The 13362-nt window shown below is 44.8% G+C and overlaps 2 protein-coding genes across 2 annotated transcripts; both read right to left on the reverse strand.

The window, feature by feature from the left end:
- Positions 1-6870: 6870 nt before the first annotated feature.
- Positions 6871-9832, reverse strand: LOC139419695 (transmembrane protein 109). Its single transcript, XM_071169680.1, has 3 exons — positions 9421-9832; positions 9101-9203; positions 6871-8331 (listed from the first exon to the last, which is right to left on the reverse strand). The coding sequence occupies exons 1-3, from the start codon at positions 9619-9621 to the stop codon at positions 7955-7957; spliced, it is 681 nt and encodes a 226-aa protein (XP_071025781.1). The 5' UTR covers positions 9622-9832; the 3' UTR covers positions 6871-7954.
- A 1633-nt stretch (positions 9833-11465) lies between these two features.
- Positions 11466-12597, reverse strand: LOC139419305 (L-asparaginase). Its single transcript, XM_071169251.1, has 3 exons — positions 12390-12597; positions 12047-12209; positions 11466-11618 (listed from the first exon to the last, which is right to left on the reverse strand). The coding sequence occupies exons 1-3, from the start codon at positions 12524-12526 to the stop codon at positions 11466-11468; spliced, it is 453 nt and encodes a 150-aa protein (XP_071025352.1). The 5' UTR covers positions 12527-12597.
- Between the last annotated feature and the right edge of the window lie 765 nt (positions 12598-13362).

Here is a 13362-nt window from a genome sequence, read left to right on the forward strand (position 1 = left end):
TAGCACAGACTGGAATATGTTCCGGTATTCATTCAATGACATTGAGGAGTATACCACCTCAGTCATCGGCTTAATCAATAAGTGCATCAATGACGTCGTCCCCACAGTGACCATACCTACATATCCCAACCAGAAGCCATGGATTACAGGCAACATCGAGCTAAAGGCTAGCGGGACACTAATCCGGACGCCTATAAGAAATCCTGCTATGCCCTCAGACGAAACATCAAACAAGCAAAGCGTCAATACAGGATTTAGATTGAATCCTACTACACCGGCTCTGATGCTCGTCGGATGTGGCAGGGCTTGAAAACTATTACGGACTACAAAGGGAAACCCAGACTCGAGCTGCCCAGTGACGCGAGCCTACCAGACGGCTAAATGCCTTTTATGCTCGCTTCGAGGCAAGCAACACTGAAGCATGCACGAGAGCATGCATGAGAGCACCAGCTGTTCCGGATGACTGTGTGAAAACGCTCTCGGTAGCCGACCTGAGCAAGACCTTTACACATTCACAAATCCACGGGGCCAGATGGATTACCAGAACGTGTACTCAAAGCATGCGCAGACCAACTGGCAAGTGTCTTCACTGACATTTTCAACCTCTCCCTGACTGAGTCTGTAATACCTACATGTTTCAAGCAGACCACCATAGTCCCTGTGCCCAAGGAAGCGAAGGTAACCTGCCTAAATGATTACCGCCCCTTAGTACTCATGTCGGTAGCCATGAAGAGCTTTGAAAGGCTGGTCATGGCTCACATCAACAGCATCATCCCAGATACCCTAGACCCACTCCAATTCGCATACTGCCCCAACAGATCCACAGATGACACAATCTCAATCGCACTCCACACTGCCCTTTCCCACCTGGACAAAAGGAACACCTATGTTAGAATGCTGTTTATTGATTACAGCTCAGCGTTCAACACCATAGCACCCACGAAGCTCATCACTAAGCTAAGGGCCCTGGGACTAAATACCTCCCTCTGCATCTGGATACAGGACTTCCTGACGGGCTGCCCCCAGATGGTAAGGGTAGGCAACAACACGTCTTCCACGCTGATCCTCAACACTGGGTACTGTGTGTACTTAGTCCCCTCCTGCACTCCCTGTTCATCCACGACTGCGTGGCAAAACACAACTCCAACACCATCATTAAGTTTGCTGACGACACAACAGCCTGATCACCGACAACAATGAGACGGCCTATAGGGAGGAGGTCAGAGAACTGGCAGTGTGGTGCCAGGACAACAACTTCTCCCTCAATGAGAGCAAGACAAAGGAGCTGATCATGGACTACAGGAAAATGTGAGCCGAACAGGCCCCCAGAGGGCACGACAAAACCTTTTCCCCCTCAGGAGACTGAAAAGATTTGGCATGGGTCCCCAGATCCTCAAAAAGTTCAACAGCTGCACCATCGAGAGCATCCTGACCGGTTGCATCACCGCCTGGTATGGCAACTGCTCAGCATCTGACCGTAAGGCGCTACAGTGCGTACGGCCCAGTACATCACTGGGGCCAAGCTTCCTGCAATCCAGGACCTATATAATAGGCAGTGTCAGAGGAAAGCCCATAAAATTGTCAGAGACTCCAGTCACCCAAGTCATAGACTGTTTTCTCTGATACCGCACGGCAAGCAGTACCGGAGCGGCAAGTCTAAGACCAAAAGGCTCCTTAACAGCTTCTACCCCCAAGACTGCTGAACAATTAATCAAATGGCCACCGGACTATTACACTGACACCTCCTTCTCCAACACTTTGTTTTTGCATTATTTTGCATTATTTAAATCAAATTGAACATGTTTCATTATTTATTTAAGGCTAAATTGATTTTATTGATGTTTTATATTAAGTTAAAATAAGTGTTAATTCAGTATTGTTGTAATTGTCATTATTTCAAATAAAAAAATATATTAAAAAAATCGGCCGATTAATCGGTATCGGCTTTTTTGGTCCTCCAATAATTGGTATCGGTATCGGCGTTGAAAAATCATAATCGGTCGACCTCTATAATCAACTTTAGAAGACAGTCCTGGCGCTTGCTGGACTTTCTTGGTCGCCCTGCAGCCTTCTTCACAACAATTGAACCGCTCTCCTTGAAGTTCTTGATGATCCGATAAATGGTTGATTTAGGTGCAATCTTACTGGCAGCAATATCCTTGCCTGTGAAGCCCTTTTTTTGTGCAAAGCAATGATGACGGCACATGTTTCCTTGCAGGTAACCATGTTTGACAGAGGAAGAACAATGATTCCAAGCACCCCCCTCCTTTTGAAGCTTCAAGTCTGTTATTCGAACTCAATCAGCATGACAGAGTGATCACCAGCCTTGTCCTCATTAACACTCACACCTGTGTTAACGAGGGAATCACTGACATGAAGTCAGCTGGTGCTTTTGTGGCAGGGCTGAAATGCAGTGGAAATGTTTTTTGGGGATTCAGTTCCTTTGCATGGCAAAGAGGGACTTTGCAATTAATTGCAATTCATCTGATCACTCTTCATAACATTCTGGAGTATATGCAAATTGCCATCATACAAACTGAGGCAGCAAACTTTGTGAAAATGTATTTTTGTGTCATTCTCAACTTTTGGCCACGACTGGGAGGCTAGTCAGGATCGAAGGAAAGATGAACGGAGCAAGAGAGAATTCCTTAATGAAAACCTGCAACAGAGTGCTCAGGACCACACTGAGGCTAAGGTTCACCTCCAACAATGACAATGACCCTAAGCACACAGCAAATACAACGCAGTAGCTCGAGACAAGTCTCTGAATGTCCTTGAGTAGCCCAGCCAGAGCCCGGACTTGAACCCGATTGAACATCTCTGGAGAGACCTGAAAATAGCTGTGCAGCGATGCTCCCCATCCAATCTGACAGAGCTTGAGAGGATCTGCAGAGAAGAATGGGAGAAACTCCCCAAATACAGGTGTGCCAAACATGTAGCATCATACCCAAGAAGACTTAAGGCTGTAATTGCTGCTAAAGGTGTTTCAACAAAGTACTGAGTAAAGGGTCTGAATACTTATGTAAATCTGATATTTCAGATATTTGTAAAAAATAAAAAATACATTTAAAAAATTGCACAAATTTCAAATAACCTGTTTTGCTTTGTCATTATAGGGAATTGTGTGTAGATTGATGGGGGGACAATTGAATCATTTTTAGACTAAGACTGTAACGTAACAAAATGTGGAAAAAGTAAAATGGTCTAAATACGTATAGGTAGGGATAAAGTGACTAGGCAACAGGATAGATTATTAACAGTAGCCGCAGCATATCTAATAAACACCCTATTTAGTACACTGGGCTCTGGTCAAAACATAGACCATAAATATCCAAGTATGCTTAGTACATAGTAGTAACACCTTGTAAGTAGTCAGAGATACAATATGGTGCTGCATAGAGAAGTGGTGTTGGCTGTATATAATTCAGTTACCTCTGTTAGGTCATGTTGAAGTGTGAGTACGTCATGGAAATAGACACAGCATCAGGATCCCTTCCCAGCGGGTTGGTTTACCGGCCCTTTGTTCCAAATGGCACCCTATTCCCTATATAGTGCACTACTTTTGACTCGGGCCCATTGGGGAATAGGGTGCCATTGGGACACACCGTGTTTGACTCGCGGCTCATACGTCTCTGTTTGTCACTAATTAGTTGGATATTTGTAGGACTACAGGGCTGCTCAGTAAGCTGTGGGAAGGAGGGGGGTGGGGTGAGAGGGATGTTAGGGGGGATAGAACACAACATGCTAAGAGTGAAACACATGTCATCTGTCAATCACCCCCTCCTGTTCCCCTTATTGCTCTGCAATCTCTCCCAAATGAACTCCCTCGCCTCCCTCTTTCTCCTCTCCACCTCCCTCTGTCGCCTCCTCGTCCCCCTATCCCCCTCCAGACAAACATGAGAATGAAGCAGGCAAACCCCTCCTGGCCCTCCTCCTCATGCTCGGTATCCCTGCCAGTGTCTGCTTCTGTTGCCGGAAGGAGATCTTCAAGAACAAATCCCCAACACCACCGATATCTAACTGGACAACCCCGAGACTCTGCACCCCCCTCCAGGCTACAACATGCCCGGAGGAGGGGTGTCCCCTGGACCTGGTGTCCCGGTGAGGGATAGTTAGATGGTGGCTTGGCTACCAAATGGCACCCGATTCTCGCTATTCTGTAGGTCTTTGGTCAAAACGAGTTCACTTGGGAATATGGTGCCATTTGGGACAAATCCCTTGTAGAAGTTGCCTTTAGGTTCCCCCCTCTAATCTGTCTCCCATGCTGTACTACTATAATAATGACATTGTTGCGCTGATGCCTGTTTTGTAGTTGAACGGTGATAACGTGACGTGTTTTTCTGTGGTTATTGCAGACGTTCTATCATGGTATATTAACCATTTATTATTATTAATTTAACTACATACTGTGGTGTGTTGGTTTTTGCATGCCTTGTGTTTTGTATGTAATTGGAGTCAATAGCGATTCTGTGTGTGTGTGTGTGTGTGTGTGTGTGTGTGTGTGTGTGTGTGTATACAGTGGGGGAAAAAAAGTATTTAGTCAGCCACCAATTGTGCAAGTTCTCCCACTTAAAAAGATGAGAGAGGCCTGACAGACAAAATGAGAAAAGAAATTCTGAAAATCACATTGTAGGATTTTTAATGAATTTATCATAGTCATAGTTGAAGTGTATCTATGATGAAAATTACAGGCCTCTCTCATCTTTTTAAGTGGGAGAACTTGCACAATTGGTGGCTGACTAAATACTTTTTTGCCCCACTGTATCTCTCTCTCTCTCCTTCTGTTCATTATATCGGTGTCTGGTATGGTTCTTGTTAGGAAACCCTCGTAGTCCTCCTGTCAGGTGTGGAAATCCTCAGGAGAAGAAACAAGGAAGAGAAGTGTGTGACAGTGTTTTGTTTCAGTGCTTCAGCCCCCACAGTGGAGTGGCCCCCCCGCCCAACCAGCCAGTACATTCCTGGGGCTCCTCGGATGGTAGGGCTTTATACTCTTCTCTACTCTATTCTACCCTACTCTACACTCTTAGAAAAATGGGTTCCAAAAGGGTTCTTTGAAGGTCCCTATACGAGAGCCCTTTTTGGTTTCAGGTAGAACCCTTTTGCGTTCCATGTACAACCCTCTGCAGAAAGGGTGTGTGTGTGTGAGGGGTATGCTCCAGTGATGTACAGCGCCCCCTCCGGGAAGGAGGTGGAGAACATGTTTCAAGCTGATCCCCCTCCTTGCCCGTCCACCACCCTAGGTCAGTCCTCACTCACCCTCTCATACACACACACACACACCCTCTCACACACATATATGCACACCCTCTGACATTGTTCCTCCCTCCTCCCCCCCCAGGCCTCATCGCCCATCGCGCCCGTCTCCCCGCCCGCCTCTGACGCCCTGCACTCCACAGACGGAGCCTTCCTGTTCAACATGGACACAGGAAAAAAACTCCCCCGCCAACTTCCTGTAGAATCGGTCCAATCGGTTAATGTAGCCACGGCTCCGGGCCGGTACGGCTCAGTGGCTGTTATATGGGTTGGAGAGGAAGCAGTATGTTGTTGATGTAGCTGTGAGCTAGATGACATTGCCCCTCAGATCACCTATCCACTGTTTATTTTTCTGACATAAGACATTGTATTGTACCTTTTACAAGGCCGTAGTTAGATTACCCCTGTTAAACCACGGGGCCTGTTTGTAATTCAGCCAATCGTGAAGAATAGAACTGACTACTTCAAAATGGAATTGCCTCAATGGCGCAGCCCATGCTGTCACGGATGCTCGAATGGCACATATACAAAGATGAGTCCTCTCTCTCTATGGTGTGGCCTTACAGTTTTGTAACGTGTCTTTTTTCAAACTCAACGGTGAAGATGGTATCGATCAAACACTCTGGTCGTGTTCCCCTGCTGAGACGTTGCATGCATCAACCAATGGTTGCGTGGCACGTCAGCGACTGCCGTCGGGCACCCGATAGCTATAACATAGGGTTAGCTGATACGTAAAATAGCTATCCAAGAGTTGTAAGAACTGGCATTCGTCAGCAACGTCTGAGGAGAGGAACACAACCGATAACTGCCTTTCAGGGCTCTACCTGGAACCAAAAATGGAGACAGCTAAAGAACCTTCTTGGAATCATTTTTTTTCCCTTAGATTTTCATTATCCAATCAGAACCCACATCACACCTAATCATACAATCAGAAGCCACTAGGAAAACTCATCATCCCCTCAAGATAGACCAAGCAAACCTCTCCGCCTGTCGGGTAGGTAGCTAATTGCCGGTAGCTACTTCCTGTTGTGTATATTTAAACAGTGTATACAGTATATATGCAAATATGAACAGAAATGCCTTTCCATGCCAAAGTATAGCTGCTTGTTATTATATGCATGGTGCACCATTTTAGTACTACATATGAAACTAATGTCATTTCAACAGGGTTTGTAGAGTTAAATAACTTTTAGGCAGCTTATTAATACATTGGAAGGGTTCTATTTTATTAAGATGTTGAATCGTCTGCATAAAATCCTATTTATCATATTTAATGTCTTTTATATAATGATGCACTCCTGAAGGTTTTACAGACAGTGGGACCCATTCGAGCGGATCACTTTTGTCAAGTCGGTGACCGTCGTTGGTCACCTTTCAAAGTACGTTGAAATATGGGGACACAAATGATCCCACTTGTGCCGACATGCCGACTGCGTGAACTTTACAAAAACCATGTGATCAAAGGTTGTGAAGTTTTGACTGCACGTTTCTGCACTTGCTCTTCACCCTGCAGCCATCACCTGCATTGCGGGAGGCTCTGTTGTCCACCAATCATTAGGCTGTTTTTGTTTGACCCACACGAACATGACCAAAGACATGACTGAAACAGGAACCAACTTTGCCTCGATTTATATATACAGTGGATATATACAAAATGAATGTGATATGTCTCTCTCATTGTTTGTACAAAGTACACACATTTGATTACAAATTATGATTGTGTGATATGAGAGTTGGAGACAAAGAAATACTTTTATAACAATGGCACACTGCTATTTGTTGTAAAACCACGTGTCCAACTTTTGGCTTTCGCAGTTGCTCCTCCCCCGATTTCACTCCTCGGATTTCATCTAGTCATTTGCTTAAGCCTCACCGCGCAAACGCACCCGGTGCCTTCATCTCCTCTACCAAAGGGAGATTGTCCTGGGGGTGTATTCATAAGTGCACAATGAAGCAAACGTTTATTTTGGGGACAAATTCAGTTAGTCCCTACCCATTTCAACCTGGTTGCTTCCTTTAGGTTCCTAATGAATGTACCCCTGGTCGGGTCAAGGGGTGAGGAAAATTAATTCTACATGATTATATTCAGGGACAGGGCATTTCCAGACCATGTAAGCAGAATTGGAAAAACTCCTGGCCCTAGTTGGTCAAGGGGAGAATCTCAATTGGAGAAGGTCAGATGCCACTTGATCAAGCTCAAGCTCAAGCTCTTGGAGTCACTTTTAAAACGTTTTTCCAGAACTGCTTTTCTCACCGTCTCATCCCATGACACACACACTTTAAAGGAATGGACAGATCTGTAATGTAGATAATAGGAAGTATGTATTTGTTTTATTAGAGAACTTGTTTGTGTTGTGTGCCGCCATAACTGGAGAGGAGTGAGGAAGAAAATGATTTCCAACGCCATATCGTCAGACCTTATGGAATGTTTCTATTCTACAAATATCAATAGCATTTATAGCAGAATAGTGGGAAATGCACATATCCACCTTAATAAACAGAAATTACGTTGTCTGTCTCCTTGAAAACAAGCTAATCAGCTGTCAGTTCTGTTTCACACGCAAAATAACTATAGGATCTTTAAGAAAAAAGGCAAATGCTTTATTATTGCAAAACGATACCAAAACATTTGCAAACAAAACATTATGTACAATGTCGTGATTACGATCCTAGACCTAGATTATGTTCAAAACAAGGCCTTTCAATTCCCATCCATCCATCCCTCACTCCTCCTCCTCTCCATTTCTCTCACTTGTCTCTCTAGCACCCTCACTTGATCCTCCAGGTCGGTTTTGTTGCCGCCGGTGCCAGAATGCCCTATACCCAATAGGACGCAGACGCTCACCAGGCCGGCCAATCGCAGCGCCGTAGTCTCTGTTTCAGCGCTGCGGTCACTTAGGATCAGGCCAAACAGTCCTAAAACCACACCCAGCTTCAGTAGCCACAGGACCCGCCTCAAAGTGGATGCCACCAAGCGGAAGGCCAGGGACAGCAGCCAGTAGCCAATGAGAGCCAGCAGAAGCCACTGACCGATATAGACCACAGCATCTGGGGTGATACTGTTAACAGGCATTTGAACTGGAGGAGAGAAAGAGAGAGATACAACATGATCTTAGTGCATTTTCTGGCCTAGTATTCTTAAAAATACTTCCTTGTCTCCATTCTAAGATGTGGCAAAAACATAGTCTTAGCAGTGTGTTGCTATGTAATTATTGTACCGGTAGGTTACTTTTGGCATTGTGGAAAAAGAGGTTTGTTCTTCTGGCACACACACCTAATCCAGGGCATGTCTGTCAGTGGATAAAGGGCTCCCTTGGCAGGTGAGACTTTCATCCAGTTGTGTTGTGTTGTGTGTGTGTGTGTGTCTACAGAGAACAATGACAGTAAATTACAATGTGAGAGTGTCTAGTACTGTACATGGGTTGTGTGTTGAGATGTTGCACAATATGGGATCAATCAACAGATGACATAAGAATGATTTACTTGAAATTATTATTTTTGTATTGACAACTGTCTGTTCCATTATTGAATGGTTATCAGCCCTGGTCCTGGAGAGCTACAGGTTGTACAGTTTGTTTTTGCTCCAGCCCAGCTCTAACATACCAGATCCAACTAGTCAACTGCTCATCAAGACATTGATTAGGTGTGTTAGTGCTGGGCTGAAACAAAAGTCCTGCACATGACATGCTTTAGCTCTCTGGGAACAGTATCGGTGACTGACTGGAGTATTGCATTAGCTTTCTGGGCCTGATATTCATAAAGTGGGAATAGGAGTGCTGATTTAGCATCAGTGTTGCCTTTAATATTAAAATGATAAATAATGAATGATCCTAGAGCAGGTGTTTACCATCAACTCCTGCTGCCCTCAGGAACTGGGTGAGGTACTTCATAACCACATTTGCGCCACTGGCCGCTACCGCAGCCAGATACTTGACCAACCGAAAGAAACACTGACAGGAGAGAGAGAGTTGATATAGGGTTATGTTTGAGGCAAACACACGGGTCACTAAATACGGAAATAAAACAAGCAAGGGTTCCCGTACAGGCCGACTTGTTGCTACTCGCACCTACCTAATTCGACAAAAGAACTGACATCATTAGACTAAGATTTTATGATACATACTACTGTTAAATTGAATTTAGAGCAGGCTATTCTTTGTGCCTCACCTTCTGTGCAGTTTCAACAGACCGCGCCCCAACAAGGTGGACCAGGTAACTGTGCGCCTCCTGGGACAAATCCGTGAGCGTCTCCCGGAGGACTTGCATCATTCCCGGGGAATTGTTAAATGACTTCTCGAAGCGACTATATTCTCCCGAACAAGAAACTACCACGGTGCTCAGCACACACAAGACGAAACACACTTTCATTGTTTCAGACGCCTTATGTAAAGTCAAAAGATTAAAACATCCAACGTCTTTAGATTTAGTTGAATATGGTTTCACTGCATAACCATATGCTACAACAATCTAAACTGGTCACTCTACAGACAGAAACATATTGGCTACAGTGTAGCCTATGTCTTACATATGGAAAGAAAAAAAAACATCGTCTAACTACAGTTTCCAGGATATAGAAAGTAGGCAGGCCAACACAAAATGTACTACAGTAGTTGCGTTGCCCTTCTTCATCTTTAAGTTTAATTGGCAAATCGCAATCAACTGACAAGTGCATACACCGCCACCTACTGTACTGGAGTGTGACGACCTATCTATACCACTACAGTATATTCTCTTGACTAACCCTGGATTTCTAATAAAATAAAATAACTCCGTGCAAACCTCACCACTCACATCATCCCCACCCACTCCCGTCCAACCTCTGACCCTGTCAAACAACCTCTCCCTTTCTACACACATTTCACAAAATAATAATACACGTTCAATCGTTTCCTCTACCATACAGCCATTACACATTCTAGTACCATGTTTCCTATCAATTTCAAAGATGAATTCAATCCCGTATGCCCTAATCTAGTTTCCTTCTGTTCTCATTCAATGACACTATCTCCCGTAAAGATGTCCTTGTACTATACAAATGTCTGCCCTTCCTACTTTCATCCCATTGTCTCTGCCAGCAATCTAACCCATTTTTTCGAATGAATGTTTTAAATTCTCCTCTACCCAACTGCACCTGTATATCCACAATAGTGCTTTTCACTGCTCCTTTTGCTGTTATATCTACTATATTATTTCCATAAACTCCTGCATGAGCCGGAATCCAACCGAACTAAATGTCAATGTAATTTCTTTGTAATCCCAATACCTGCATCATTACTTCTAACCATAAATCATCGCGTTCTGACTTTCCAGATCTTAAACTACATAAAACCGATGCAGAGTTCGAACATATTACTACTCTTCTTGGTTGCACCTCCTCTATCCATTGCAATCCAACAATTATCGCAAACATTTCTGTTGAATATACAGACAAATAATTTGTTAGACTTGCATAGATTAACATCGAACTCAAGAATAAATACACTTGCTCCCCGTCTTCCCATTCATCGTATCCTTTGAACCATCTGTATACACTGCAATACAATAATACAACTGATTACTAATATTGATCGACTATTATTCCCTCATTATATTCTTCACACCACTGTTGATTTTTCTTCGATCAGGCTAAAATCAAGTTAACCTTCCCTAGCCTTCTATTTGCAATTTAAATTAGGATTTGCGTAGACTGGATGGAATTCCTGAAACGTAGACGCCGTAAAACCTGCCCCCCTGGTAGAAAAAAAGGAAGCAGGGCACGCTCGCCACCTACTGTCAAGTCGACATTAAATAGCTTACCCTGCAGGTCGCAACGTTTTTAGAACGTTCCCGATTGAAATAGGCCATGTAGAGCAGACATGCTCCTCTGACATGAATCATAAGGATTCACATTAGCTCTGTTCATGTCATTTCTATCTGCAACGTTCGACAACGTTTGGCAGTTGACGGCCCCAAATGTATTTTATTTTATACCAACCTTTATTTTCATACCCTCATCTCCTGTTGTTGTCTATTTGCTCGACCAATTAAAAATATGTAGTAGTACTATACACAAAATAGCTAAAATAAAAGTCTGACCAAAATAAGTCAAATTAAAGTTTATTTCTTAAAGTGTTATCATGGGCCCCGGTGTTTATTTTATTCCCTATGGTCCTGGTCAAAAGTAGTGCACTATATAGGCAATAGAGTGGGACACATTTCAGGGTCTTCTTCCATTACTTGTTCCTCTGGGCTTGGGCCTTGCAGGTCAGGTAGGCCAGCTTGGTGGTGAGCTGCTCAGTGAAGAGGGGGTGGAACGCCAGCATGATCCTCAACATGTTGCCTTTACGGGCCTCGTCCACCGGAGTCTGGCCCCAGATATCTATCTCCTGGGTGGGAGGGGAGGAGAGGAAAGAGAGGAGGAAGGGCAGGAGAGGAAAGGACACGAGAAGAGAGGTGAGGTAAGGTGGGGGAGTGGATCGGACTTCGAAGGTGAATTTGGAAAAAAGACATTCATTTCAATTGTCAGATGTAGTGGTGGTATGTTGAGGATGCTGCTGAAACTCTAACTGTAGAGTAAAAACACTTAGGTGGCATAACGGCCCAGTTGCTACTTTGGTGAAGATTAAACTACTACCCTCTTTTACCTCTCCTACTCCACCCTGAGATGAGCAGGGTCGCACTGTAGCAAAACCTTTCAAAACATTGTGCAACGGAAAACGTGTTTCTTAAAGGACAAGTTTAGATACTACCTCCCTGTTTCAGCCTGTTTGCTTCCGTTTAGTGCCAAGTGAGTGAACATGACCCTAGTTCTTACCAGCGGGGTTGCCCCATACTCCAGCAGCCTGCGGACCATGACTGTGTCCCTCATCTTGACAGCCAGGTGCATGGCCGTGCGTCCATTGTAGTCCTTAGAGTCCATGTCCACTCCAGACAGCGCCCAGGCATGAAGCAGCTGGTAGTCTTTCTTGGCCACCGCCCTGAGAGGGAGGGGGGTGGGGGAGGGAGGGGGGTGGGAGAGGGAGGGAGATGGTGGGAAATGGGAGGAGGGGGAGAGAGAGACGTGGGTCAATATTTCTATAACAAGAGTGGCATCTTATTTTTGAATAATGAAAGCACGACTCAAAATGATTCATGTTAATGAATAAGCAGTTACTCACTGCAGCAGCTCCACGCTGATCCTCACTGCGGGCATAGCCAGTGACCCCTCTCTCATCCTCAGGAACTTGATGACGTCATAATGCCTGACATGCAAATGTGAGCCACCATTATCTGGCTTTAGTGTGTGTGCTTTCATTGTTGCTTTATTAGTCCACTTCTAGACTTATTCCAGGTAGGCTACTTACAACGACGCTTTGACAAAGCAGAGCAGGGTTAGTGGGCTACCTGTTGATAATGGCCAGGCGTAGGGGTGTGTTTCCGAAGCGGTCTTTCAAATGCTGGGAGGCTCCTTTGGCCAGCAGGTACTTGACCATGTCCAGGTTACCGATCTCACAGGCCTTCAGCAGTGGTTTGGTGCCGTCATAGTCCCCACAGTTCACATCCATCTGGGGGGGGTATATGCAAGACACGTGTGTGTGTGAGAGAGAAGAAACTGTACCCAAATAAAGAAAACACAGACACACACACACTACTGCAGACATTTTCTAGGATCTCCTGGAGGGAGAGGAAGTCGTTGCTCTCGACAGCTCCGTTAGCGAAGGAGGGAAGCAACTCTCCCAACAGCCCCTTGCGCTCCTGAAGGAAACACAAAGAGTTGAACCAGGTATTTATCATCATGGAGTAGGTGTGCAAGTCAGGTGTAACATCACTAATAAATGGACAAATGGGCCTATCCAAATTATAGGTGAACTCATATGGCCTTGCCTCTATGTCCTTGTTCCGCAGCCAGCTGAGCTCTAGGACCTTGCCCAGCCATTGCAGAAACTTCTTGTCCCTGATCACAGGGCCTGCAATCACGATCGGTTTTAGGCTGAGATCCCTCGCTTGGGTTTTCTCCATAGCTGTGACAAAGAGCATGTGGTGTGTGTTACGATAGATAAACACGCAGAATGGGTCAAATATCAAAGCTACCGAGCTATCTAGCTACTCTGCTAACGTTACTAGTAGCTAGCTAGCACATCAAGTTCAGGT

This window comes from Oncorhynchus clarkii, chromosome 10 (genome assembly GCF_045791955.1).
Source record: "Oncorhynchus clarkii lewisi isolate Uvic-CL-2024 chromosome 10, UVic_Ocla_1.0, whole genome shotgun sequence".
NCBI lineage: Eukaryota > Metazoa > Chordata > Actinopteri > Salmoniformes > Salmonidae > Oncorhynchus > Oncorhynchus clarkii.

Coding starts and splice junctions, on each gene's coding strand:
- LOC139419695 (XM_071169680.1), bottom strand. CDS start 9,621: ATGAAAGTGTGTTTCGTCTTGTGTGTGCTGAGCACCGTGGTAGTTTCT. Junction 9,204..9,420: donor CTGTTGAAACTGCACAGAAG/GTGAGGCACAAA, acceptor CTCTCCTGTCAG/TGTTTCTTTCGGTTGGTCAA. Junction 8,332..9,100: donor GAGGGCAGCAGGAGTTGATG/GTAAACACCTGC, acceptor TCTCTCCTCCAG/TTCAAATGCCTGTTAACAGT.
- LOC139419305 (XM_071169251.1), bottom strand. CDS start 12,526: ATGAAAGCACACACACTAAAGCCAGATAATGGTGGCTCACATTTGCAT. Junction 12,210..12,389: donor ATCAGCGTGGAGCTGCTGCA/GTGAGTAACTGC, acceptor CCTCCCTCTCAG/GGCGGTGGCCAAGAAAGACT. Junction 11,619..12,046: donor AGTATGGGGCAACCCCGCTG/GTAAGAACTAGG, acceptor CCTCCCACCCAG/GAGATAGATATCTGGGGCCA.